This window comes from Ischnura elegans, chromosome X (assembly GCF_921293095.1).
Source record: "Ischnura elegans chromosome X, ioIscEleg1.1, whole genome shotgun sequence".
NCBI lineage: Eukaryota > Metazoa > Arthropoda > Insecta > Odonata > Coenagrionidae > Ischnura > Ischnura elegans.
The window spans coordinates 60814371-60842155 of NC_060259.1; the positions used below are offsets into that span (position 1 = coordinate 60814371).

Here is a 27785-nt window from a genome sequence, read left to right on the forward strand (position 1 = left end):
GCAGAAAATTATCTAAATGCCCCAAAATGCTTTAAGGTTCGGAACTACCTGTAAGTCGCACAGAGCAATAAATACCACACAAACATACAGCATTAAGACTTGAAAGTACGCAAAACTGTAATGTCGTAGGTAATGGTGACAACACCATAAGCAGACTGACCGACCAAAAATGAAAAGAAAATAACACCGAAATGTTATTCTAAGGAATAAACGGATTTTTGTATGACTGGCACCTTTGCAGACGAATATTTTCATCCTCGAGGAAAGAATTACCTGAGAAATGTAGTTTAGAAAAAATAATAAAATAAATCAATTAGGAGGGCCACACATCCCATAAAATTTCTTTTGTCCCATAAAATTTTTCTGATGACCTAGTACTGATGATGTTTAACTGTATTCAAAGATTACATCTACAACGAAAACTAAATAACAACCATTATAAAAATCAAAACAGTTACGAAATGTCATAAAAAAAACTTAAGGTTTCAAATATCAAATTTCAAAATTCAACGAAGACGGACACGGGGTCAACACCCACGAGAAGAAGATCATCTGGAACGAGGGCCCCATCCTGACGACCACTACGCTCAAGAACATGGTGAAGGCGTACGTGGTATTTCACCCTGGACTTTGAAGCACAGGGCACCTTTTCGTCACTTCTACAAGTTCTAAAAATGTAACGGAGGCATAATTAAGAAAAAATATAATCCCAAAATTCACATTAGCTTCACTATTCGCTTACGTTGGTCTCAGCATTACGACCAGCATCCGACTCCCCCCAGCCATATCAATTCAACGAAGTCTTACCAACAACCTTGATATATTCACTTTTCCCCACAGCAGTTTTAGCCAGACTTTTGGTTTTATCCTTTTTTAGTAATTATCTCTGTGATGGCATTCGATAATAACTAAGAAAATAAATTTTAAAACCTAATCTATGCGACTGCACGGAAAGGGGAAAACTTGTTTCAATGCCCGAGTGTCATGCTTCCCGTAGAGCCATCAATTTTCTTATAAAACGCTGGTTTCAAGTTTTACGTAACAGAAACTGTTCTGCTAAGTACCATTAAATGCTTTCCGCGAACGACTCTGACCACTACCCATTCTGAGATAGCAACCAACGGCTCCATGATTATTTTATTATTCCAGGCGCTATCCTGCTTTCAACTAATACGTGAGATAAAGGACGTCAGATTGAACAAAGCCCAACAGATGCGAAAGTGGTTAGTTTGCATTAATTTTGATGCATGTCAATTCATTAGAAACCTAACGTAACCGCGAGGCCGAATTTGAAACAAAATTTCTCAAATAACCGACCTGGGAAAAAAACCACATCTGTAATATCGATATGGACAAGAAACGTTAGCCGGGTCAGAGACACCGGCAAAATGCGGCACTGTAACTACCTAAGCGAGGAAAATTTCGGGGGAGGGGGAGTAAGAAAAAATATTTTGGAAAGAGTGTAGAGTCAGAGGAGTTAGTTTCTACAAGGTACACTTGAGATCGTATCTCTCAATCATTTCAGGAGGAGATGTCAGGAGTCCACTGTATCCAAACTAACTTCGAGTTACAAATTCAAACTACGAATGTCCTCGCGTCCGTCGGTACTAACGTATCGCCAAAACGCGCGAACCAGCCAACATAATTTCGTAGTTCCTGACACTGCCGGCTTACCATGGTTGACGCTACCGCGACTTGAAAAATAAGAAAGCTTTCAAATTACGAAGGTCACGCTGGTGTTCATCGTCGGTATGAAAGTAATGTAAACGGGATAGAAGTACCCAAGTTCATTATTCATGTTTCTTTTCAAATTTATGCCCAAATAGTGGCGTAGCGACGCGGTGGGTTCAGACCCCCCTGAAATATAAAAACACATTTACTTTGTTTCATTGTAAAATAAAACAAAATATTGAAAATTCATGAATATTCAAAAGATTTCTTTTAAAAAGGAAGTTTTTTTCGGTTATGAATAGTTTAAATTACTTAAAAACCCTGTACTAAGTACCATATTTTTCAAAAATATTCCCTCGGACCGCCCTATGGTGTCGGAACCCCCCCGAACGAAATTCCAAGCTACGCCACTAGGGGGAATGAACCCCCTTGACACTCGCCCAGTTGCTGCGGCCCTCGAGGGCATTCACAACTAACCGTCGCGTCGTATCCTCCGAGATTGAGGACAAACATGGATCCGTACGAAGTTTTTCTCCTCCGAGACTTGCTGGAACACTACCTCCCCCACTTATATTTCGTCGGCCTACGCGAAGCGCTCAAAATTCTCTCCCAATGGTATTCTTATGGCAGAGTTCAATGGAGAATAACTCTTGTGTCTTGTCTCATTCTATGTGTCAATCCAATTTCAATAAAAATATTTATGCACCAGGGAAAGCACTAGTATAATTTAAGAGGAAATTATTCCTAGAGACAATAAAAATAGTCATCGTTTTATTCCCACGACTTGTTTTATGGGTCACCTCTCGTTGATTTAAAACATAAATGCATTATTGAATCTTAGAGAAAAATAAGTAGATCCATGGTATATAAATATCATTCCGATTGACGTTTTTCTTTGAACGACGGACTAATTTATTGGATAAATGGTATAAAACGCTTCCTGAGCAATCAGCAGCGATTACTCGATAACTATGATATTTATCAAATTGAAATTGAAAGTAATATCAAAATATGTGCATCCCAAATAACGTTATATAATAAAAATTCAGATAAGGACAAAGACAGGTCTACTAATTTCAAACGGCTGACAATCGTAATTCGTGTTCCGGCCTGTACCGCCTGTGTATCTTGGAGGCAACGTATCCGCTTCACTCAATCGTCAGCACGGCTACTCAGGGCATGCCAATTGCGTGGCGCTGCCGCTAATATTTCGCGCGGAATGACGGCAGCGGGGTGTAAATCTTTCTCAGAGTAATTGCGTGCCTCCTGTGGCGATGATCCTCGCACTGGGAAATGGCAACGGAGCTGGATACCCAGCTCCAAGATAAACGCAGCTGGAACACTGATGGAACTGGGCGTCACTTTTAAATAATTCGAGTACGTCACCTATACAGAGATGTACGGCAAAACTTCGTACGGATTCAATACTTCATTTTCTGTCCACAATCGAACCATCCCTAGCCCCCTGAGAATTAATGTACACCTTATCACTTAAAAGCGACGACAGATTCAGCGCCAAATTTGCGGGGGGGGGTCATCACCTGGGTTCGGGGAGTACAGAATGCACCATATAGGTATAGAGGGGCGCCCTCCCATTTACATCTTTTTCAAATACCCATTTTTTTACGCATTTTGGAGCATGAAATAGCATTATTATTCTTTCACGTATGCGACTTGTAACCAATTATTTGCATACGCACTCCCTTTACAAATATATAAAAACTATTAAAGTCATTAATATTAAAAATGTTTATAAAAATTGGGGGCATTATCCCTGTGATCCCCCTAACAAATCCGCCCCTGGATTGAAGGTTTTCGGGTTTTCCCGATTAATTGGCTGCAAGAAGAGTTCTCGGAATTCTCGAACGGTTCAGGGGTTGATTGGCGCCATTGATCCAAGAGTAGAGGGTGTCAGTCAACAGTTGAACCCGGTAGGAAGCCCAGCATAACATTGGGTTGTTAAATTACAAACTACCCACGGTTAGGGCACTCGAAGGACTTCTGAGGATCATGGTTCAAGTCCAATTGAAGATGAATGTGGCTTCTCCTTAGCCACTGATTGTACTCCTTTGTGCACCAGCGAGTGACTCCATATTGTTTCCCAGCAGGCTAGTCCGTAGGTTCTAAAATCACCTACCAACCCAATCGAGCCCCTGTCTAATTGGTAACTTAAGCTAGCTCCACTGCCCCATGAAGAGATCTAACTTATCAAAAACGCCCTTTCATCTTATACACGTTAACATCCTCAAGCGGTTTGATGTATTGGTTTTCTCGCATATCCCCACATTTCGGACCATTGAAACAATTAAGGTTAATAATCACTACCAACCAAGCCAGAAACCGTCACTTTCGCCAACAATCCGTTTAAATAGCAGAGCTACTAAATAATGGGCACAATAGCGAGTAATACCGGCGTTGCGGAATTTTAGTTGTGGAGGCAACGGCTATGTGGTTATTCACGCCAATGACGGAAGTGAAGGAAGGGTGGAGGAAAACACAGTCGGTAATGGCGTGATCTTTGCAAAAGGCCAACGCTTACGTGCTATTCTTCGGACGGAGAGTTGAACTTAAATTGCATTCCTAGGAACATCAATAAACTGGCACTAAGGACAGGCCTGGAAGTGTTTATGGAGAAAGAACCATAAGAAGGTAGAGGAAGTTTATTAAAATAAAACGCACCAAATCGCAGGTAGATATATTTTGGGAGGCTTACTATAAGGTGTGATGCATTCCTGGTAGAAGGGACATATTAGGATAGGATTTGTACTCAAAAATTCGGGGTGGGGGGACGGGGACTTGAACCAAGCGACTTCTCCCTCGCTGGCAACAGCCTTGCGCAGCACCCATGAAGGGATCGGAATACAATTTAACGCATCTCCACCACAGCTGGAATTCCTACTCGAATCAATGGATTGGAAGGCCAACACTATACCCATCAGACTAATCTGATTCTCAGCATAGCATAGTGGTGGTGATGGATGACCACAGAGCCAGATGAATTCCTCTAACGCAGAGAAGGTAAAGCTGATAGCGGGGTTCCAGGTATTATATGTTATTTGTAAACATTTTTGCTCTTGTTTCCATAGAGTGTGTATTGTAATTAAAGGAATAAAAATAGCAGAATTTCATGACACCAGTTCACCTGAGGGAGCCAAAAATAGAGCTGGAGAAACAGTAGCAGATATAAAAACGAACACGAAACCTCATAACGCATCCTGAAAGGATGCTATCCGAAGGTTCTATCGAGTCAGTGGTGGTAAATGGTAGCTGAAGTCATTTGCACCATTGGCGGAAGGATGGAGGGAAACCTAGCGTGAGCGTTACGCCGCTAGTCACAAGAGATCCACGGCTCAATATCCTATTCGAGAGAGGAGTTTCGCGCCTTATTGAAGAGCCCTTAGGAAGGATCCCGCTCCGAAAAATCTCCACCGTCGATTGAATTTGAAAAAGGAATGAGAACATATCACTCAGCACAACCACCAGATCCCTGATCAAGCATAATACATTATGATTATAAATTCACACGACGCGTTTTGCTGAAAACGCAACATTTTCGACAAGAACGAGTCCCAGGGGATCTGGTTGGTGTGGAGGTTAAAGTATTGGATTCCTACCCCGTTAGCTTGGGTTCAAATTTCGGCGGTGGCAGCGAATTTTCTGCGACTGCCCGGTCCCTGCAGTGGTTTGTGGAGGGCATTTCAAGTACAGCACTCCGTCCGTCGGATGGGACGTTAACCTGTGGTCCCCTTTCGTTAAGAGCAGGCTGATGCCGACGCCGGGTTTCTCTCAATCCTTTCTTCCATACCCTTCCCTCGTGGCGCAAATGACTTCAGCTGTCGGCGGCCTCATCCAAATACCGTGCCATACCAACAGTCCGAAGTCTAATCACAGTTTATTTACAACTTTGAAAATACATAGAACGGGTCCCCATTTCAGTTGAAATAGATATAAATCCATAAGCGAGGAGTGAGAAAACATTCAAAGCCCTCATCGGCCTTAAATCCTTAAAAACATGTTGTGCCAAAAACATTGTTTCAGAAAGCTCTCAGGGTTCACGGCAAAACCTTAATTTCGCGAAACCTTCGAAGCTTATGTATCATGTCTAAATTAGAATAAATTATCTTATCTTAAAAATTTTAAGCATAAGATAAGTATGATTAAGTGTTACCATACATAATAAATAGAATCGAAAGCAAAGGCGATCTGCAATGTCGCAGGCCAAACTTACACTCATCCCTCAAGTGACATAACGCTTTTTTCACCCAAAATAAACAATAACAACAGATTTCCCACAAGTTAAATGCAATGTGAAATTTTCATAATAACAACACAATAATAATAAATAAGGCAATAGCCTTCCGCAAGATCTAAAAAGGAACTAAATATAAGAATAATAAGAGAAATATCAACAGAAGCTTAAAACAAAATCGGCAGACTAACTTGTTGAGAAAAATTATGGTAATTTTCAGACAATGTAGATACAAGTAAATAAACATATCAAAAAACAACAATATAAATATGAGAAATCACGACGTTTTTAAATATCCAAACTCAAAAGGTGGGCATAATGCACAAATAAATCGTAAATACAACTTCCTCCGTCGAAATATCACATTTGAAATCGTCTGCAATCAGGAAAACTGGCCAATGCTAGAAATTTACTTTACCTAAATTAGCATGACTAAAGAGGGCTGGCTAACATGGACAAAGAAGAGCCTCAGAATGCAACAACCTTAAGGTCAATGCTTAAAGCGCACGGTACAAATTGCGGCCGTGACAATTCTAGCGCCTTCATCAGCAATTCCAGCGCAACCCGGTGAAGCAGAGTTAAAAAAAAACAGCATCCGATCGTGTCGTTTCCGGCTTTCAATGGGATACAACCGGAGGTAGAAACATAAATGAGAAGCCGGTTCGATTGTTAAGCGGATGAACTATATATACCCTAAAATGACACCTGATCAAACTCTCAACAATGTGTATCACACAGGAGCTAATTTTCTCCAATAAAAATTCGTATGAAAAATTCAAGAGACTATTTACATTTCCACAAAAATGACCCGAAATAATTTTTTAATGCATATTAGTCGGATTAAAAATGTATACTTGACTTTTTGCAAAAAAATAATGCACTAAAACGCTCTATTGATAATCAACCATATAGAAAACGATTGACTTCTAGTAAAATACATCGGCGAATTTACAGGTAAACAAATATTATGATACACTCACGGAGATTTTGAGGAAAAATGTTGCCGTCTCGATTACAGCTTCAGTGCATTAAATTGATTTTTATTAAAATCAAACAATGTAAACACACAGATTTTGAATTGGCATTAACCGCTAACATAGAGAGTAGCGGTCTCCGGCCAAGCGTACTGTCACACAGGTTGAGAGAAAATAGTAATTTTTGCTTCAAAATAAAGCCGAGGAACTTAATGTTAGAAATGGAACTTGATGCTTTGCTAAACTAGATCGTTTTTTCGCAATATTCTCCGAACTACATTGCAGTGATACGATAGAGACAAGCTATTCCTTATCTAATTAAATTAACATGAAAATAAATCGTAAATTGTATTATTTACGTTGGCATTTATAACTTGATAGAATCGCCCTGAGATAAATTAAGCTAATAAAAAATTATTTTCGTATTTGCGGATTCAAAACACCGAATAATAAATAAGATACACGAACAACAAATAACAAAAACAAAAATAAGCAGGAGAAAAATGGAAATTAAAAGACATAACTTACTATACGGGGACATCTCCGTCTCCCATATCAAGGTGCCACGGTGAAAATACACTCTACATCTCTTCTTCCGGACTAGGAACGTATTTAGTAGCACAGATTCACAGCCCTGCTGCTCTTCCATCGTCTGCACGCAGACTGATCAATGTAGTTGTCGGCCACCTCGCAGCCATCACGCAAACCGGGTTCGTGCGGCTGCGCGGGGAAACCTTGCGCCATCTGTAGGCCATTTACGGAAACACCCGAGCAACGCCACAACTATGTGCACCACGATCTGGCGGGAAAATCGCCGTTACTTTTCCCTCAAAAAACGCTGTTTCACTAGGTCTTAAGAACCAGGTGCGCAGCTAGGAATTAAGGCTGGGGAGGGTTTAGGTGTAATTTAATACCGGGGTGTGTGGAGGTATGGAATACCCACCAGGATAAGCGGTAGGTTGGATATTAATAAATTGCAGAATTTTAAGATAAATGGTTCAAAATTTTGAGTTTTACGGCTTTGTGAGGGATATTTTTTATTAATCCTTACACTTTTCTATCAGTTATATTAATCCAATTAAGTAAAACGGATTAAACTTTAAAATTTCTCTGAGCTCTAGGGGGGGTTTAATCCCCATAAACCCCCCCTTACTGCACCAATATTAAGAACCCCTAACATCGCTGATGCCAATCAACTAAGTTTTTGCTTTTACATACATCGCTTTTCGCTGAACTTATTTTTAAAATAACAATGTCTACTGGTAAAGGGGAGTAGTGCATAGAAAGTAAATTTTCAACAATGTGAACATTCAAAATATATGAAACATTGTAGCTTTGCTTCCTAGCCTCTGATTTAAGAATCGTTTTTCTGTACCTTTTCTCACTGGTACAGAATTTTATAGGATATTATTTTCTGTAATTCATATCTAAACTACATTCATATCAGAGGTAAAACAAAAATAATTTTAAAATTCAAATAGGGTAGTTTCCTTCATCAAAGAAAATGAAAGGCATAGATAGCGATTCGTTACCCACCATTAGTGTATTCATAACATACAAATTATTTGGTTTTAGAAATCCCAGTTTAGACAAATGTTAATGGCCACTTTTAACCCGATTTGAAAAAGACCAGATTGGCGCCCATGCGATGCCACTCCACGTGACGTCACAGGGACCTAGTTTCTATACTAGTAGCCAGGAGTATTAAATCGCCTGAGATTACCAATGCATGCATGTGGCACAGAGCTCAGGGAAACATCTCTTAGTAATCACCTATTAAAATTGTCTATGGTCAGAAAATTTCCTTCGTTTGATAGTGTATTATAATCCTTATTTAAGCCAAGCACTACCTGCTAACAGAGTACTCTGCTACCTGCTCGCAGCCTGCATCGCAGCGGCGCACATATCCTCGCCCCAAGGTCACCTCACTTGGTGGCAGAGGGAACCAGAATGACGTCACACGGGCTTTTCCCAGCATTCATACTTAGCCATCGCATTTTCGCGTGCTTGAAAATGTTCACTTTTCATTTAATCGCAAAAAAGAGATATCATCATTTAAAAATCTAAGAGCATGAAATACGTACTCCAGGAGTCATAATCTCTTGATTTAGGCCAGAAAAATAAAATAGGAAACCACCCTATTTTATCACCTGCACTGCAGTTAAAAAATAATATGACGAAGATATGATTAATTTAATCTATGAATATCAAAGTAAGCTATTCTGAAATGAAAATCAAAATAATTGTTCACTATCACCTGAGTTATAACATGAAAACTATTAAAAATTCTTTATCAATCTAAACTTCACAGCATATATGTGTATAGCATGCTATATAGCACACACTTCCATTGTACTTCTTTAATTTCTGCGTACACGCCATGAGGACCCATGAAAATTTTTCTACCCACCACAATGATAGCAAGCACACACTAAGGTCCATTCCTTTATTACAGTCACCTTTCAACAAGATACTACTTCTAATTAACAATTGACTTCAGCTATTTAGTCATATAGAATACATCAACATACAAAAATTCAAATGCCAAATGCCCAAATTTTTCATCAAGAGGATAGCCCTTACATATTCTTTTACAGCATCATTGTATTCCATCGGTATGTTTCTAACAAGGAGCCAATTTTATCATCAATTAAGAAGGCCATTTCCAATTAAGAAGGCAAATACAACAGGGCAGAATATGGCCCAATTTAGGCATGATTTACCAGTGAAATTCAATGGGCACCAAAATACTTTTGATATAAGAGATTCATGAGAAAAAATCACATGGACCCAGTTCAATGATGTTGGGTCAAACATTTTCACACCACTTTTACTGAGGGATAAAACTGTTTCACCATTTTCAAACCACTTAAATTGGAGTATAAAGTTCCCCTGTTGATATCCAGGAACTTACAAGAACTCTTGGCTGACATCACATTAAGGTAAAGGCTACATATCTTGTGGTTGACATTAACCAGACATTACATACCCCAGTAAATCAAGAGTGTATGGAATAGGTTGTAAATCAGCAAAACAATTTTGCTGAGGCTAGTAATTCTTGAAACCACAAATTTTATAATTATAATCTCCAAGCATTCCCAAATGATAGCCAACTCCAATGGCACTAATTACTTCTTAAAATCAGACTCCTTGGAGAAAAACTCAAGGACAATTATCTTCATAATTTCATGAAAAAGTTATTTATATACTTAGTAGTGCCTCTAATTTATATCATGAGAATGATTCATGGCATATTCAAAATGAAAGTATTTAGATAATAGAAATGAACCAAGACATAATTTAAAAAACGACTATTAAGACAAAAATCACATGCAAGTTTTGAGGCAAGCAGAGGTGTTCTTAGCTAAGATAAAATGTCCAATATGCTGAGCTAAAAATACAAAACATGCAAAACAGCGACATCATTTAAGTGAAGTCTGTGACTCCATATTTGAATGCTAGAATTTGTTATCTTGAGTCTGGAGTACTCCAGTCATGTCCTTTAGTGGGATAATATGATCTCATCTACATCAAACACAAGCCTAGACCTCATTTTATCAGTAACCAGTAAATAGTGACGAATTATTACACACAAGTTCACTATTTCTTCATATCATCCAAAGCTTCAATTATGTTACAAAATGCTCCTCATAGCATGAAATAATGACCCGTAATTAAGGAGTTGATAGATAATATTAGCACTATAAGGCCAATCCAATATATCAGCAAATCCTTTCAAAGAGGAAAGTTTTACACTTTCATAACGGTACTTTGCTACTCAGAAACTGAGTCGACTGTTCCATTACTGCTCACATTTCTTCTGAGCAGGAAACATTGGATAACAAATAAACCCATAAAACCATTTACAATGATGTAGGAGGTGGTATTTCTGAAGGCCTGAGTAGCCATTACTTCCTAGATAATCCAAATTATACCATATTTAAGTCAAATTGATTTAACAATGCTGTGAAACGGTGAAATTCCTTGTAATAAGAACTTAATTGCAACACCACTCCTCATTCACAAACAGCTCATTTACAAAGCTGTTCAATAGTGTCACGGTATCAGTAACCAACCTTATTTCAAACTTAACTCATTCATACATAAACTCTTCTGCATTAGAACATGCCTCATATTATCTATCACTTCCACCTTACCGAAAAACTTTCAAAAAAGAATCTAGATAATAGGACCACTAGAATGTAGAAATGGAGTTCCAATACAAAAACTTTATTCACAATATCACCTAAAAATTTTACTTTCACAGGAGGTATACTTGAAAATTTTGAATTTTTCCATACTAAATTTACTCACTAGTATTGAGGATATCATAAAAATGTAAAATGTAATTTTAACTTCCAATTGAACACTAATATTTAATATTCACTGACCACTGTTTCATACAGCCATTAACAGCCCATATACAATTCACGCTGATTCAACACGTAATTGTAACTACCACAAAAAATTTCAAAAATGAGTTGTATATAAGTTCTGGTAACTTGATATTTTATCAACAACAATTACGTCTTAACAAGACCAACTTTATTTTTAATATTGATATAGTTAAAGGCATACCACTCGGAACGAGTATATTTTCACTACATCACGCCAATGTGACCTAGAACATATTTTCATGATATCATAGTAATATTTGCATGTAGTAACAAATATAAATATCTTCTCATAGATCACATGCAAACATATATGTATGTGTGGATGTAAATGCATATGCATGTGTGCATGTGCGAATGAGCTAACGTGAGGTGCAGGAGATAAACCTGGAGTAAGGTCTTCGCAAGTAACGTTACATGCAAAATCAATCATCAATGCAAAACATTCACTTAAAGTTGCACTTTCACGCATATTTATACATTCGATAATGCTGACTTATGCTATCAAGAAGTTCATTGCATATGCCTCCTATGGATACACAATAACTTCAAAGGATAATTTATTGACCAGCTATTTCCTGTGGATATTAAAATTTTTTACTTCAAACTCCTCCTTAATTTAATTTTGCTTATTGAGAAGAATTGTTTGCCTAAGGCCATAAAAGTCTCAGCAAATTTTAACCTTCAGGCAGGCATGCTCAAACAGCAAAACACTGGGTAATTCATTCCTATGAATATCAGAAATCATTTATGACACAGCCTTGAGTAAGGATGGTACACTCATGTTTAAACAAACACTCCACTGGAATACTCCACACTAATTTATTGAAATATACTAAGGTTTTGGTACATCTGTACCACATTCTAGATTACCTTGAAAATGGCACAGCTGATCCCGGCATTTGTCAACTCTGATTTCCTAGAAAATGGCACAGAACTCCCAAAACCTTGGTAGTTTTTATTTGATTATAATGAAGTTTTACCAGTGTTTGTTTCAACATGAATACAATCCAACATTAAAAATCTGGTAATCAATAACCCAAATTTAATACTTGCCAATCAAGCTTACCGCCACATCTGATTGAGTTTCTCAAAAATATAGACAGCCCTAAATTATTTTTAGAACTTAAAAACTCAAATAATCTCATTCAAGTTATTATGGCAGTCAAAGACCAAAGGCAGAAATGATAAAATTGTTCCTGCATATTGTATCTCCATCAGCAAACGTGTACCATAATTTGGTTCCAGGGATTAAGTTAAATTTTTATGTCATGGTTTTCCATATTACTCGAGCTTATATATCTTAAAATCTAGCAACATTAGAAATACAAATTAGGTCTAGTCCTCAGTATGTAATATATCAATATGGTATTGCATTTTTAAAATTGAATACTAGTTGAAAATGTAACAAATGAATTACTCATACGTTACTCCAAGCAAGCGCTAAGATTACAATTAACATCAAATTTTCTAGAAATTAAACAAAAAACGTAAAGGGGAGTTCACTGGATTACTTCAATTACTCATCTTCTTCATAAAATGTGCATGCATGATATGATTTAATACAAATGTACACATTAATAAATAACTAAGCAAATAGAGGTGCATGAAAATGTGATGATATCAAAAATTTTTCTCAATAACTATATCAAAAAGGAAGTAAACATACCTGCATTCAACACTTCCACTACTTGTCCTACATAGAACCACATAGCCAATCTTTGGATATATTGCATTCAGGCAACCTTCTTCTACATGCTCACTCAATAGTCCTAGTTCTGACAAGTCAATCTGCAGACAGTAGACTCATGCTCAACCCCAAGCAACTGTTCCAGTGCATTAAAATAAATCTTTATATTAAAACATCATCTCAGCCAATGAGAATTTGCATTAAATAAGTAATGAGTAAAACTATTTTTTTTCTACGATAAGGTATTGATATTTATTGCTGCCACTACCAAAGCAACTAAAAAGTACATGCAATCAATTTTCATGAATTACCTATTCAAAAATCATACTTTTTAGACCTAGGAACTAAATAAACCCTCTTGATTCATATTTTTAGTAATGCATTCCACAAACAGACAAGCAAATACATCAAATTAAAAAGATTATCATTGCAAATATGAGAAAGATTATTGATGATCGTGAAATGAGAAATGAAGATCAAAAAGACTGCAGTCAAGGAAAATAAATGCATTTCATTAACACAGAGAGCCTTAGACTTTTCATTGTCTGGCAAGTATTGTCTCTTATTGCTAAAGCAACATCATCAATGATCACAATAGGATTCATAATTGTAAATTTCTGATGAAAATAGTCATTCAAAACATTACAAATATCAACAACAATTGAATTTTGCCTTGTGCTCATTTAACAATTATAAGAAGACAAAAACTAACAACAATCTCATATTTACATCACCATTGATTTGGCCCTCACTTTTAACATTCAAAGATATTCATCAACAGTAAACAGTATTAAAGTAGTGATGAGCTTCCAATGAGAAATGCAAATTAAAAACAGGGTACAATGCACACAGAATTCATAAGAAACTCTTAGAAATATGACACAACATCTAGACTTTACAGGATCACTACCTTCCGCATGACTTACATTCCAAATACATAATAGAGACATACTTTGCTGGGATTAAGACATAGAAATTAGACTTCAAAGCACACTATGAGTGGATTTGGAAATTAATTTCAGCATCATATATTGGCATTGAAAATTAAAAACATTAGGGAAAAGAACGATACCAATCTCCTGATTGCAAGGTGGTAACAAAATCTTTAGCTTATAGAAGATAATTGGGAATAATCTGTTCATTGAAATTTAAAACCAAAGATTGATGCCAAGCCAATAGGAGCCCTCACACTTACACCAAGGCTCTTTATGCAACAGCAACTGTTTTTCAAATACTGAAACATATACTTAAAATTCTGGAGTAGCAATGCTATTCAGAACTAGAATTTGTAGACTGAATTGAGAGTTTGTGTTCTAATGGTTTCAAAAACGCAACTACATATCAAAACCACTCCACATTGACATCAACCACATTATGTACATCAACTCCATCAGCCACATACATTAAAAATAATCTCAAAAGTTCCTGAATTAGCTAAATGTGTGCAAGAGATGATGGGAGGGAAATTTAACAGACGAATATTGGAATGTAAGATGTGAAAAATATCACAAAATCCAAGCACCAGCAAACTCATCAAGGGATCAGAATAAAATTTCACAGAATGTATCAAATATTTACAAATGGAATACAGCACAAGTAAAACACCAGGACACAAAATTGAAATTTTGAAGCTACTAAATCAACCATAGCAAGAAAACCAAAGTATAGTGTACACACATACTCATAGCAACATTAAGAGTAGAATAAGAATAATGATAAATCATTTACTCCAACAAATATGACATGCAATTTCAAACAGACCTGAGGTAAATATGTACTATAAAACAAATTATGAATGATTGAAATGTCGATAATGACTAAATGCAAACTTCACAAGTTTGAAAACCAATAGCATTGAAACAAATTTTTAAACATGCCCATGGTATTGCAACTATGATATATATCGTATTTCACTTTGATCAAGTAGTTTACTGGTATATTTTTAGCACCCTCACTTATTGCTACCAAACCCACATCTCATCCCAAAAAATAGTTTGAAAACCCATGATTATCATTCAAATTTTTGATGAATACCCATGGGTATTCATGCCATCATGCACACAATACCAGGAATTACAATATTAAAACAAGGAATATAATTTTTACCTAATGAGGTTCCAGAAAGCCTGAACAATTCAAAACAAATGCTTTTTTATATACAGTTTGAAAAAAAAATGCATTCATTGAATACAAGCATCAAAATTAAAAACAGAAAATAGGGTGCTCACAGTAATGAAAAGTTAAGCTCTTTAATTTATAATTAATGATTGTGTTCTTCAAGCTGTTTCCAACTGTAGCACCATTTTCAACTAGAAGTATTTTCACTACAAATGCAGTCCTCATTTAATTATGACAAAAAAGCAGAATGGTGGCAAGCCAACATAATACTTTTAACATGATTGGCAAGTAAAGACACACCATAAATATATTGGTATCCAAAAAAATATCAATATTCAAACTGTAATCAACAGTTTCCACTACCTACATAAGCATCACTATTAAAACCTCCATAAAATCTGTTTTTTATTGCAATTTACAGAAAATATAGAATGGAAATCCCACTTTTTGCCATAATATTAATGAAACCTCCATCAGTGATTTCATACCAAATTTTGTCAGAATTAGGAGGAAAAATTTTACATGAACATTTTACATGCACGAGTAAAAGAACCATCTAAAAGAGTACATATAACTAGCAAAATGCCATTTCACCCAAGTGAAAAGTTATCAATATACAAGAGTAATTAATTTACTTGAATGTAATGAATGAGCATAATTTCCTCCATGTTTCCAACTTTAATCCCAGTTCCTTCTCAATTTGAGCAGTATTCAACTTGATGACAATGGAATGAAGATGAAACTAGTTAAAAGCAGCTTGAGGTGAAAATTTCACCCTCGCATGATAGCTTATAAGTAATCATCTGTTAAGCAATACCTTCACATCTGCAGGATAATGAGCTTAATCAAGTGCATAAGCCCTTTTAAAATTTTAAAAAGGGTATTTATGTAACAAATCTTTATTTATACGCCCAGCACCTGTCCCTCAGCAAACTCCTGGGCTGCCATGCAAGCCAGAGTTAATTCAGCAAAGTGGAAATATAGAGGAATAAAATGTTCTTCAAAATCACATGCATTTACACAGAATTCAGGATGGAAATGGATGAAGCTGAAGTGATACATAGTATTGCTCATTCACAAAATTCTTCCAATAATGATGGAAGAATAACTTCAAAGACATAGATTAATGACAAGATGGTTACCATAGAGAGAGAAAAACAATTTTACTTGATAGAATATGGGAGCAGTATTTAGGATGTAAGAGCATTTAACCTTCATAAACAGCTAGGTAATTACAAAACAGACAAAATTAGCTTTGAACAAGGATTTATATACAACTGGTTGAATTGAGACATTATAAGAGGCAGAAAAAGTAATCAGAATATGCACTGAGGTAGTTTAATGCTTGAGATTCAGGAAGAAGGCAAATAATATATTACCCATAAAATAAAGTATTTGAGGCAGATGGCAGTAACATGTGTAAGGAAGGAAGAAATAGTAGAAATAGAATATAGATAGAATATTCTGAAATTGAGAGCTAGAAGGCCAAATTTCCACTTGACAACTTACATGGCACATGGGGGTTTATATTTAAATTCTAAGTCCAATCCAATCTCTATTCAACCCAGATTACTATATTCAATAACATCAATGTTAACCATTATAGTGACCAACTTTCCCAGCTTCCATTCCCATTCACCACCTTGAATTTAGGAAGAAAACTTGCGAATACCCAATGCAAGACTTGAAGTAATGCCATCATCAGTTCAATGCCTATTGACAGACATCAGACACTGATCAAAATTAAGGGCTTTTCGCCCATGAGTATTCAACCCACTAACCATGTATCAATGAATACGATTAGTAAACAACAAATTGTGCATATTTCATATTTTTCATCACATTACTCTCCAGTAAAAATAACCTCTATGAATAAGATATAGCAGCTCATCACTACTTCAACTGAACAATTATGTGCACCCATAAATTAATTATTAAAAAGTTTATTGCATGGTGCTTTCTTAGGATATTTACAAACAATTGAAAAAGTACCTATAATAACCTTCCGAATGAATCACCAAAAAACTGAACGAGCAAAAAATCCTGGTATTAATTTGATATATTTTTCCAAACAAAGTATTTGGAAAAATATATATCCCCATAACTAAACAATAGGTCATCAAAACAGACACAAATTTTGTTAAATAAATATAAAAAATAAATGCAATTCTACCCTCAACATCAAAGTATATAATATAATATTACCGTAGACTTGTAATACTACTATTATTGTTCAAAATTACTACCCCACAACTATTGCACAGTGCATTTCAATATCAAAAACGTCGCAAAATACGTCCTGACATTAGTGTAAAATATTCTTCAGAGATGTAACTGTCCAGGTGGATAGTTAGTTCATTTGAGGCAGCCACGAGCTCAACTAAGTGATTAGCTGAAAATTATACTGGAAAAATGATTGGTAACTGGCCTGTAATTTTACAGATTTTTCAGATGACTCTTTAAAATAAAACATGTTTAACCTGTAACTGTAGGGAAATAACCATACAGAATAATTCACAGCGGAGGCACAGATGGGTGCAATTTCTTCTTCTCCTCCTCCTTCAGTCTTGCTTGATCAATACTTGAAGCAGTGGGAAGTCCACATGGTAGTTCAAGTAAATCTGTCTCAAACTGAATTATGTTCTCTGCCTCACCTGAAATAAGAAAGTCATGTAAAAGACAAATAATTTACAGGAGAAAAGATATTTACATACATTAATGGCTGGTGAAGAGAGACGTGTTGTGGTTTTAATGAAACTGGGAAAACTATAGGTACTTCAACATGACAAACACAATTATGTATTCCATGTATCACTGAAGTTTGTTACCAAAATTAATGAAAGTAAGGAGGTTCAAATTGAAACTCAATAAAGTCGGATACAGTCAAAAACACTCTCCCTGAGTTCTCAGGTACATAACTTAGGCACAAAGTGATATAGGATTAAGTACTGCTTGGCCAATCAAAAAATTGACAAGGGACACGTTTCTTCTCTACACAGAGCAGTTACCCTAGCTTATAAATGGTAGACAAACATTCAATATTGACCATATGCATCAAAGAAAGCCTGAAACAATGATTTATCCCAATTGAACACTGTTATTAAGGGTTATCTACATAAAATTATAAATAGGGTACTTTACCTCTAATTCGATGAAGCTTATTACCATAAGCCATATCTGCTTGATAGCCGACAATAAACGTAAGAGGAAGAAGAGGTGCCAAAACGCCAGGTTTACGGCCACGTCGATATCTGTATAGGGAAAATGGTGTAAATATATAAGTCCAATGCCACAAAATGAAATTAAAATAAGATAGGTACTTTCTTCAACCTAGCAGCACAACTCCAATTACACAGTGCAACAGCAAAAGTAATTTAAAACTTCAATGCAGCGAAAATGTGATAGCCTTGGGTTCCCATGATTTTTAACTATCCTAAGTTCAAAATAAAACAAAAATGAATTCATCTCATGCTATACCTATTAGTTTGACATAGAACATTACATTTTATCCACTTGATTATATTTTCACAAATGGGTCTTGATCAAATCTAAGACTTTATTTGAACTAAAGTTACACTTTGGGAAAAACTATTAAGTTCAACTAATCCTTCAAAACCTACACTAAGAGTCAATACTCTACGTGCCATACACCTTTACCTTGAAAAAGACAGTGTCAAAACCATGGTTGGTAGTGGAGTTAAACATCTAAGCAAGGAAATTACCAGTTGTTGTTTATATTTTATCATGGTCAACTCTTATCATTACACTTAAGCCTTGAAAAATGGGAAAGGAAAATTGCATTCGGATAAAATATGAAGAGGCAAAACTATTTAGGTCACCAACAGGATTACACATTAATACATACATTTTTATTGCTACATTTGAAAGCTATTACTAAAAAAGCTGTATTAGCCAAATCATTTTTCTTTTCTGCACTCTAAAACCATATTGATGTATATATGCACTATATATGTGCCATTAGGGATGGTCGTATCAGATACATCCGATCCAAATATCCACGGATATTGCCCTTCATCGGATGCATCAGATCCAAAGTCGCGGAAGACATCGGATCTGGATCCGATATTTAAATAATAGCTTCAGTGAATGCAACGCTGGAAAGAGTTCAGAGTCTCTCTTCCAATGCGCCGTCGCATGCGATTCTTGTCCTACTCATGAACCGTTTAGTTTGAAAGCTCTCGCAGAGGTTACGTAGCAGAATTTCAGCTGTGGAAAATAAAAAAGGCAAAATATGATTGGCACATAGTGTGACTCTTCCCAAGAGATTGAAAAATCATTGGGGGAATCTCAGGGTTGTAGGATAATAACCACGTCAAAAGTAACTACGTCGCAGATTTCAGAAAACCAAACTCGGCCGTCCATCAGCCCATGCCTCAGTTGTTTTCTTTTTGTTTCCGAAATCACACAGACCATAAATCATTGTCTTCCAAGGAAAATATCACATTATATGAGAACAATTGAAGTGTGTTTCATCCCTTCCCCATCTCACCAACTGACCTTTTCTGACCTACCTACTTCAATTCTCCGTTTCTAGATGACAAATGCTGGGTGATTGACTTTCTGGGCCCGAAGATGTCTCGATAGCTTTGACAATTAGATGACATGCACAAGATTTAAAAAAGACTTAGACCAAATGCCACGCATTCCTGACGATATATCTGTTTATTTTTCAGCTCTAATTGATTGCTACTAAGTTTTCTATTTACAATTAGACTATACTATTATGCAACATTGTCCAAACAGCACAATTAAAAAAAAAAACAAGCCCAACATTAACCCCTCAAACAAGTAGAGACGGATTGGAAACGCCAACTGATATATATTACATAGCCCGCCCAGCTTCCCTTTGAAGGCAACAACGTCACTGAAGCAAGATCTGACTTGTTCGTCCTTGATTCTCTCAGTTGTAGCCTCGTTGATTGAAGTAAGGAGGGAATTTTTAAAGCTGTTTTAAATACTGTTAATTGTGTTGCTGATTGCCCAGCTGCCATTTAATTTAATGATATACAGATAAAAATGTCTTTCATTGTGTAGAAACATTTCTATTGAGATGAGGAGAACCAATGTATGCCATGTGCATGCACAGTGGTGCGAAATTATTGTGAGGAAGTGCTAAATCTACCTCAACATACTGAAGCATTTTTGGGTGAAACACAAGTCGGTATGCGATGAGAAAGTGACAAAATTCGGGGGAAACGTGCGTGAGGAAAATCTGAATTCAGTCAATGGCAGTGGGATAGCCAGGAATTTCGTTAGGGGTTGGTCCGAAACCAGGAGAAAATTTTTAAACAACAGGGTACAAAGTAGAGGGTTTCAAACTAATTTTATAAACCTTCATGATCAAAAAAAACTTCATTTTTCAAATAAATCTAATGTAAATTCATGATTTTTCAATATTTACTTTCCTTTTACGGAGGAAAGTAATCATGTTTCTATCTTTCGGGGAGTCCAGACTTTCCCCTCATGCTACGCCACTGGTCAGTGGTTTATCTGAAATTTTTTTCCTATTTTCATTTCCAAATCAAAGCGTAACAGTTTAGGTCCTGAGAATGTAAAGATTTGAAAAAAATCAACTTGAAAGCCTATAAAAATGATTTTAATTTATAAAAATATTAAAATGTGTATGAAAATCTAAAAAGCATTCCTTTGATTCTATGTACCCAGAATAAACTTGAATAATTACTTCATTTAATAGCAGGAATTTGAAAATTCATTTGGATCCGAAAATATCCGATCCGAAAGATCCAGCTCCGAAAATCAAGGATCAGATCCGAATTCGGGTCCATAAAAAATCCTGGATCCGTCGATCCCTATATCCTTGACATGTGCTTGCTTCATACACTCCAACCACAACAAATTTCCTGCAAATGCCTCTTACCACAATTACTCTACCCGCTCTAGAAATAATATACACACTCAACAATACTCAAGTTCTCTCTGCCTGAAAGGTCCCTACCACTCTGCCTCCACAATTTTTAATCACATCCCTGAGGAAATTAAATCCCTCTCTTCACCTGTCGTGTTTAAATGGAGGGTTAAAAAAATTCTATTCAGAAAGTGCTACTACAGTGTCTCTGAATACCTTGAAGACTCTCATAAAGACATGTGATATTGAAATGTATTTTTGTACGGTTTTTCCCTTTTCTGTATTTTTATTGTATATAAATACTTATGGTAAACGCATCTCCTAATGTCTTTTGTACTTTTATATTGCATCTTTATTTGAATGCAAATCTTGACGTAGCCATGCATTGTATTTTTGCCAACGGTGATAAATAAATATTATTATTATTATTATGTACCATTCTAATATCACTCCCAAAGAAGTGAAATTTTTTGCTGTTCAGTTCTAGCCAACCACTGAGTTGAGTGATGCCACTGAGCAGCAGAGCTGTCTCTATTGTCTTGCTCTCTGTGTTGGGAGCATTTAGAGAATAATTATAACCATCAATATGACAGTGTTACAAGGTTCCAAAAAGCAATGAAAATTCAGAAAATGAGACAGGAACAAACTATGGGCGGTTTTTTTCTCCAAAATTTTCCACAGCTTCCTCATAAATGTCAGAAAGAAGCCCTACTTTCAGTGATAAAGGCAGAATTCTGTTGAGGGAAATGATACATCAATCATCTAAGGGACCATGTCCCATACAAGTCATCAATATGTTTGTTGCTGAGGTTATTCCACCTTTTTGTTATAATTCTTATATTTCCTGGCAAACAATATTTTAATTCATGCTTTACTTTTCCGGAAAACCAGGGCTTGGTATTACAACCTCTGCATAGAAGCCTAAAGTTATATTTTGACAGATGAAAAATGATATTACAACTGTATATTTTGATACTTAAACAAAAAATTAAAATGCTGGTAAGCTATAGGGTGAAAGTTTTATAGATTAAGGGGATATCCTATGAATGAGCATATAGCTTTAACCAAATTCTAGCTCAAGAATGTTACATACTATGTTAAGTCTATTGCATAGGCATGTTCTATAACATGATGTATTTGGTGCCCATTAACAAAATTAAACACAAGAATTAAGGAGCACTGGCACTTTCTGAATGTTGAAAAAACAGCAATCGCTCATTATTCCACAACTTGAAAGTGATACCAACAACAAATTACTTGTGCAATTATTGGAAAGATAGTGAGAGGTGAAAATTTTATAATGCCACGGCCTGAAAACTTCTGTTAGCAGGATGACAAACTATATTTCTCTCATCTCATTTGAAAAAGTCGGCAGCACCCTTGATATAAGTGTGATTAAATTAGAAACTCACACGAGGACGGCATGATGGATAGCTAGAGATGATATGGAAATATTTACCATATTTGCCAAAAGAATACAAGAGCTCCAATGCATGAAAACCTAGCTTTGAGAAAAGTAACAGAAATGTATAGAAAGCACAATTCTATTCTACCAAAATCTAAGATTTTAAAATGAAACAAATTCTGGTCAACACAAAGAAAAAATAAATAACATCAATGGATTCAAACTTAGGTTTTCCCATCTACATTTTGTGACACTAACCATTATCATACAGCCAATTACATACTATTTAATTAAATAAGAGCCCATTATTTTCCTGGCATTAGGTGTATTCTATGGATGGCAAGGGGAAAACACACACACACAAGGAGTCACAGCTACTCCAATGTTTTTAAGAGACAGAATGGAATTCTCTCAGGTAAAATATTCTGTAGTGTAACTAGGGACAATTTGGATCACCAGGCAGGGACCACCCGAATGTTACATCGTTAACTTAATAAAGTAATGAGAATATGAACATAAAACATGGGATACTTTAGGAGCTGAGGAAGACTAGAAAACCTGAAGGTGGAGGTGCAAAGATTGAACCTGGAAATTTTAGGAACCAGCGAAATGAAGTGGCCTGAAGTGGAGTTTAGGAAACTATTGGAGTGGAAGCTAACTGATTATATACACAGGATCTCTAAACGGTTGTGTAAGAGTTTGGATAATGCCCAGAAAGAGTGCCAGAATGTGTGAAAAGGTTCCTGTACTACAGTGAAAGGATACGTCTGGGAAAATTAGAGAACTAACAAGAAGAGAAGAATATACTTACAGCTGAGAATACAAGTCTGTATATCTGTAAGGAAAAATTTTATCAGATCCTACATATGGAGTATATCTGCAGAGAAATCAAGATTGGAAAACATTCAAAATGTAATACTACCGAAGGATGATGAAGATAAAATGGATCGACTGAGTAAGTAATGAGGAAGTACTAAGAAGAGTGGGAGAAAAGAGAAGTCTCCTAAAAACCTTAAGAAGAAGACAGGACCAACTTAGTTGACCACATTATGAGGCATGAATGCCACATGAAAACAATTGCAGCAGGACAGGTGGAAGGGAAGAAGGGCAGGGGATGTCCATGAAGGATTTACATAGGACAGTTTATTAAGAATGTAAAAGAGAAGAAATATATCGCTATGAAAACACTATCAGAAAGGAGTCTGGAATGGAGAGCTGTGTCAAACCAATCTTCTTATTGCTAATTCATGATTATGATTGGTGAATTTAGAAACATGAATCTGTACCACTTAGATTCTCATTCTAAATCCATTTTCACTGTTCTTTAGTATCTATTTACTGTTCTTTGCAGTCCAAAGTCGAGGCTGGCTCGACAAGTCTAGTGCTACGAGCACTATGCTTGTCATAGCTTCGGGTCTAACTTCGAGTTGAGCTCGACATCACAAGGCAAAGCAATTTATGCAAGGGCAATGTTTCATTAGATTACCTGATTTGCTGTCAACTAGGAGTTAGACCTGATGCTACGACAAGCCTAGTGCTCGTAGCACTAAACTTGTCAAGCCAGCCTCAATGTTGGACCGCAAAGGATTAATGCACCAACAACAAAATTATAGGCACAAATGTTCCCAGAGCTACTGCTTACAGTGACGGATAGAGGAGAAGTATCATACATGTATTACAGAAGTATGTGATCAGCTGCGACTTAATAAAGATATTGTCCTTATAAGTTCTTAATGGACACATTATAACTATTTGATGATGAGTATTTCATTAACTTTGAAAGCTTACTCATAATAAAAGGAGGCATTTATTTTGATGCTAAGTAGCAACATTAGTGGCAATCAAAAGAAAACCACAGAAACTTTGCCATTTTGTCATGAACTGAATCGGGTGGCCTCTACCTTGAGCAGCTTTAAAACATTTCTACTGTCTGGGGAAGACACACAGAATTTGTGACACGGCCTCCTGTTTTCACGGCCATTAAGTATCTTAATTGTTTAGGTGCATTCTTTAAGCCTGTGAGAGGTTTCTTGACTGAAAACTTGGAATATTGTAGAACTGAATTCCCAGCCCTATTCACAACTATTTCCTTTACCCTATTTAATAGAGGCGCACAACAATCCCAATGATTTCATATGACCGGGCAGGTAGGAGCACCAACTTCATTTGACTGAGTTCTCCTTATTGATGCAACAAAATGGAGCTAAGGAGGGGTACAATTAACTTGTTTGACAATCACATACATCCATGTCCTGGATGGTGTTAAATCTATCCAGGAGAGATTTGAACTTGTGACCTCTAGGTTAGCAGTCGGGGACTTTACCCCAGTGCCACCAAGCCAACAAGTGAGTTTTAACTATAAAACGTTGACATACATATTTTAAATGTTGTAATGTATCAAAGGAAAGTCACATTCGATTCAAATAGAAGTTGACACTACAGCCAAGCCACCAATGTTATTCTACGTAAAACTTACCCAGCAACCATTCCTAGGGCTGCCAAAACATAGAATGACCCAAGCCAATACAAGAGTTCTCGTGCTCGGGCAATTTGCATGGACATCAACCTTTCACGCATCTGATTCTGCATCTGTATCTGCCTCTCGACCTTAAAGATAAAAATTTCCAATTACTTTTTTTCTTACACCTACAAAATTGCATAAAAAATAGGGGAGGTATCTCCATTCATGAGAATCCAAAATGTATACATTATATGTACATATGTGATAAGATTAATGATCATAACAACACCACTAATAGTCAATTAAATAGAAAAGTAATACTCTTCCTAGGTGACTTTGAGGTACCTACATTTTGTGCATCCTTCCTTATTATTCTTCCTTCAGATACAAAGGAATTGCTAAGAATATGGATTGGACCCTCCCTATATCCTTGAGAGATAACCCATACAAGTTTGTGGCAAAACCAAAAATTTATGCAAGAGAAACTTAATCGAAGTATTTCAAATGCATCATACTGAACTTAATTATTTAAAAAAATTGGCCCAAGCAACATCAAAGAAACTACTGCTCTCCAATAGGATAATGGACCAGCTAAGATAATACCAATCATTATGATGCACAATAATTTAAAGTGGGAAGCCTACAACGGTCATGCATATATGAATTTACACTTATCGAGAAAAAGTTGAACTCCACCCGAAATAACTAAAATGCAGCCCAGAAAAATTTGATGAAATCGACCGCACTGGGTCACTCCTCGGGTTCAAACAAAAATTACCTACATCAATCAATCTACTCGATATGTCCACCAGTTCCAAATTTACCGTTTGCATACTTCCACACACCTCACATGCAAATTCTGAAGAAATATTAAATAGAAAAGCGAAATAGAACATTGTAATTAATAAACAAACCGTATGATATACACTTTTAGAAATAAATACTACTCACAGTAATTTTATTCATTTCTGCGACGAACTCTTGATTTTTCCTCAAGTGCTCTTCCGCCGCACTCTTGAATATATTCCCCATTTTAATCCGAAATTTTAAAGCATATCACCTGAAATCAACAAAAAACATAAGTTAGTCGGGAGATCACGATCATTCAACCCTGAAATCTTCGACTTCGTAAAAACCACACGAAATAAATACTCATATTCCGGAGGAAAGCTATTATCATTTCGAAAGAGCAAAAAATAATGACTGTATCCAACAGCTGATTAAACGGAGGGGCATCACAAATTTTATTTACAAGAATACTTTTTGACAAAACCACAACCGATAATCAGGTATCAAATTAATGGTTTTTATTGACTTTTGTGATTCATCATGGGCAATAATATCAAAATAATGCATGCTGTTTAGCTATCATTAACATCCAGCATGTCCACGATATTCCGTCATTCATACTTTTTAATGAAGATGAGAGGGAAATTTCGTACACCAAAAATTGAAACGCACGTAAAATACACTATTTGCTAGTCTATCCAGGCGTTTCAGATAAGCTTTATCTTAACGCGACAGCAGGTGAAATGAAAACAAAGTGAAAGTATAGCATAATGAAGACAAAACATCTGGGCGACATGTAAGGCCAAGACCCAATAACATTGATAACTAACTTGAAATCAGCAAAAAATATCATTAAGAATGTCACCTGTAATATAATGCCGAAAACAATCTCCGCACATGCACAAAAAACCTGCAGCACCCACGAACTTTTCGGACTGATTCTGCCCACTCCCAACTGCCCCTCCTCCTGCGTGAAGCTAACCCAAGGGAAACGGCGTAGATTGCACCCAAAAATAAAGCGAGACTATATGTCATGCGAATTGCATTATTCCAGGATACATTTGCGTGCCATCAGGGCAATGGAATGGTACTTTCAGATCCTAATGGATTTTTAAAATCTTGTTTCTTCGAACAAAAATCCTCTTATTCCGAGGGAAATAACAAATTGTGTATCTTTCCAGGGAAAGAACTTGCACATTTTTTCCCCAAAACCTTTTTCGGGCCAGATTCGGCCAACTCTCAGGCTTGCATATTTATTTACTTATCGCACAAAATACATAATTACGTATTTAGTGGGAAGTCGAGAAAACCAGTGCACTTGGCATAATCAGCTACCTCCACGCTCTGTCGAAGCATCCTCAGAGTCATCGTGAAACCGAGTTCCTCGGTGAAATTATCTTCAGAGACTCTGAATACCACCAGTTTTAATATTTTAAAGTAATAAAAGAAAATACTTTGGAAGTATCGCAGAAGTTTCCCGCGCTGAACGACATACTTGCTTTTTCCTCTAAATTGATACATAATTAAATTACAAATTTAAGTTATTCTTGTTCTCGAAAACAACCAAGACTTCGGGGAGAGTAGGGTAATGGCGCCACCTTAAGACATTTTATTTTTTAATAACCTAAACTTGAGTTGAAACTTAGGTCTCATTACTGGAAAGGCACACATCGAGGTACATAAATCAATATATGAAATTATTGGTACTATAAGGTGCTATGAAGTCAGAATAAAAATAATAATCTGATTATGCAAAAAGGCTGTTTCCCTAAATGGTGGGGTAATGTCGACATGACTTTGGGGCAATTGCGGAATAAATTAAAATAATGGAGGAGGTCTGTAAAAATAGCAAACATGAAAATTTAACTAAAAATTACTATTTAATATGTGTAAAAAATATGGCTAAAAGTTGCCTAGGGTAAATATAAAAGTTCAAAACTGTAAAAAGTAACTTTCTTTAAAAACATTTCAAGAAAAAATTGAGGAACTAGATTCTAGACCAGATCAAGTTTACAGCGCAGATGAGAGTGGTATATTTTGGAGGCTTCTGCCTCATAAAACATTTATTCATGGAGTGCGCCCGGCAGCAAAAATTCAAAAGAAATAATTTCTTCTATGCCATACGCAAACTCTAGTATTACTCACAA

General features: G+C 36.2%; 2 protein-coding genes across 4 annotated transcripts in view; both read right to left on the minus strand.

Annotated features, from left to right (window-relative positions):
- Positions 1-7575, minus strand: part of LOC124170510 (ceramide kinase) — a 143068-nt gene extending 135493 nt beyond the window's left edge. For both annotated transcript variants that reach the window (XM_046549280.1, XM_046549279.1), the window contains exon 1: positions 7423-7575. In XM_046549280.1, coding sequence (XP_046405236.1) covers positions 7423-7543 — 121 coding nt within the window. In that variant the 5' untranslated portion in view covers positions 7544-7575. The remainder of the gene's footprint in view (positions 1-7422) is intronic.
- A 1751-nt stretch (positions 7576-9326) lies between these two features.
- Positions 9327-26605, minus strand: LOC124170511 (plasminogen receptor (KT)). 2 transcript variants are annotated; one of them, XM_046549281.1, is made up of 5 exons: positions 26504-26605; positions 25801-25909; positions 24865-24995; positions 18238-18347; positions 9327-17750 (listed from the first exon to the last, which is right to left on the minus strand). In XM_046549281.1, the coding sequence occupies exons 2-5, from the start codon at positions 25879-25881 to the stop codon at positions 17611-17613; spliced, it is 462 nt and encodes a 153-aa protein (XP_046405237.1). In that variant the 5' UTR covers positions 25882-25909; positions 26504-26605; the 3' UTR covers positions 9327-17610. The 2 variants fall into 2 exon arrangements, with proteins under 2 accessions (XP_046405237.1, XP_046405238.1); XM_046549282.1 differs by lacking the exon at positions 26504-26605 and adding an exon at positions 26002-26017.
- Between the last annotated feature and the right edge of the window lie 1180 nt (positions 26606-27785).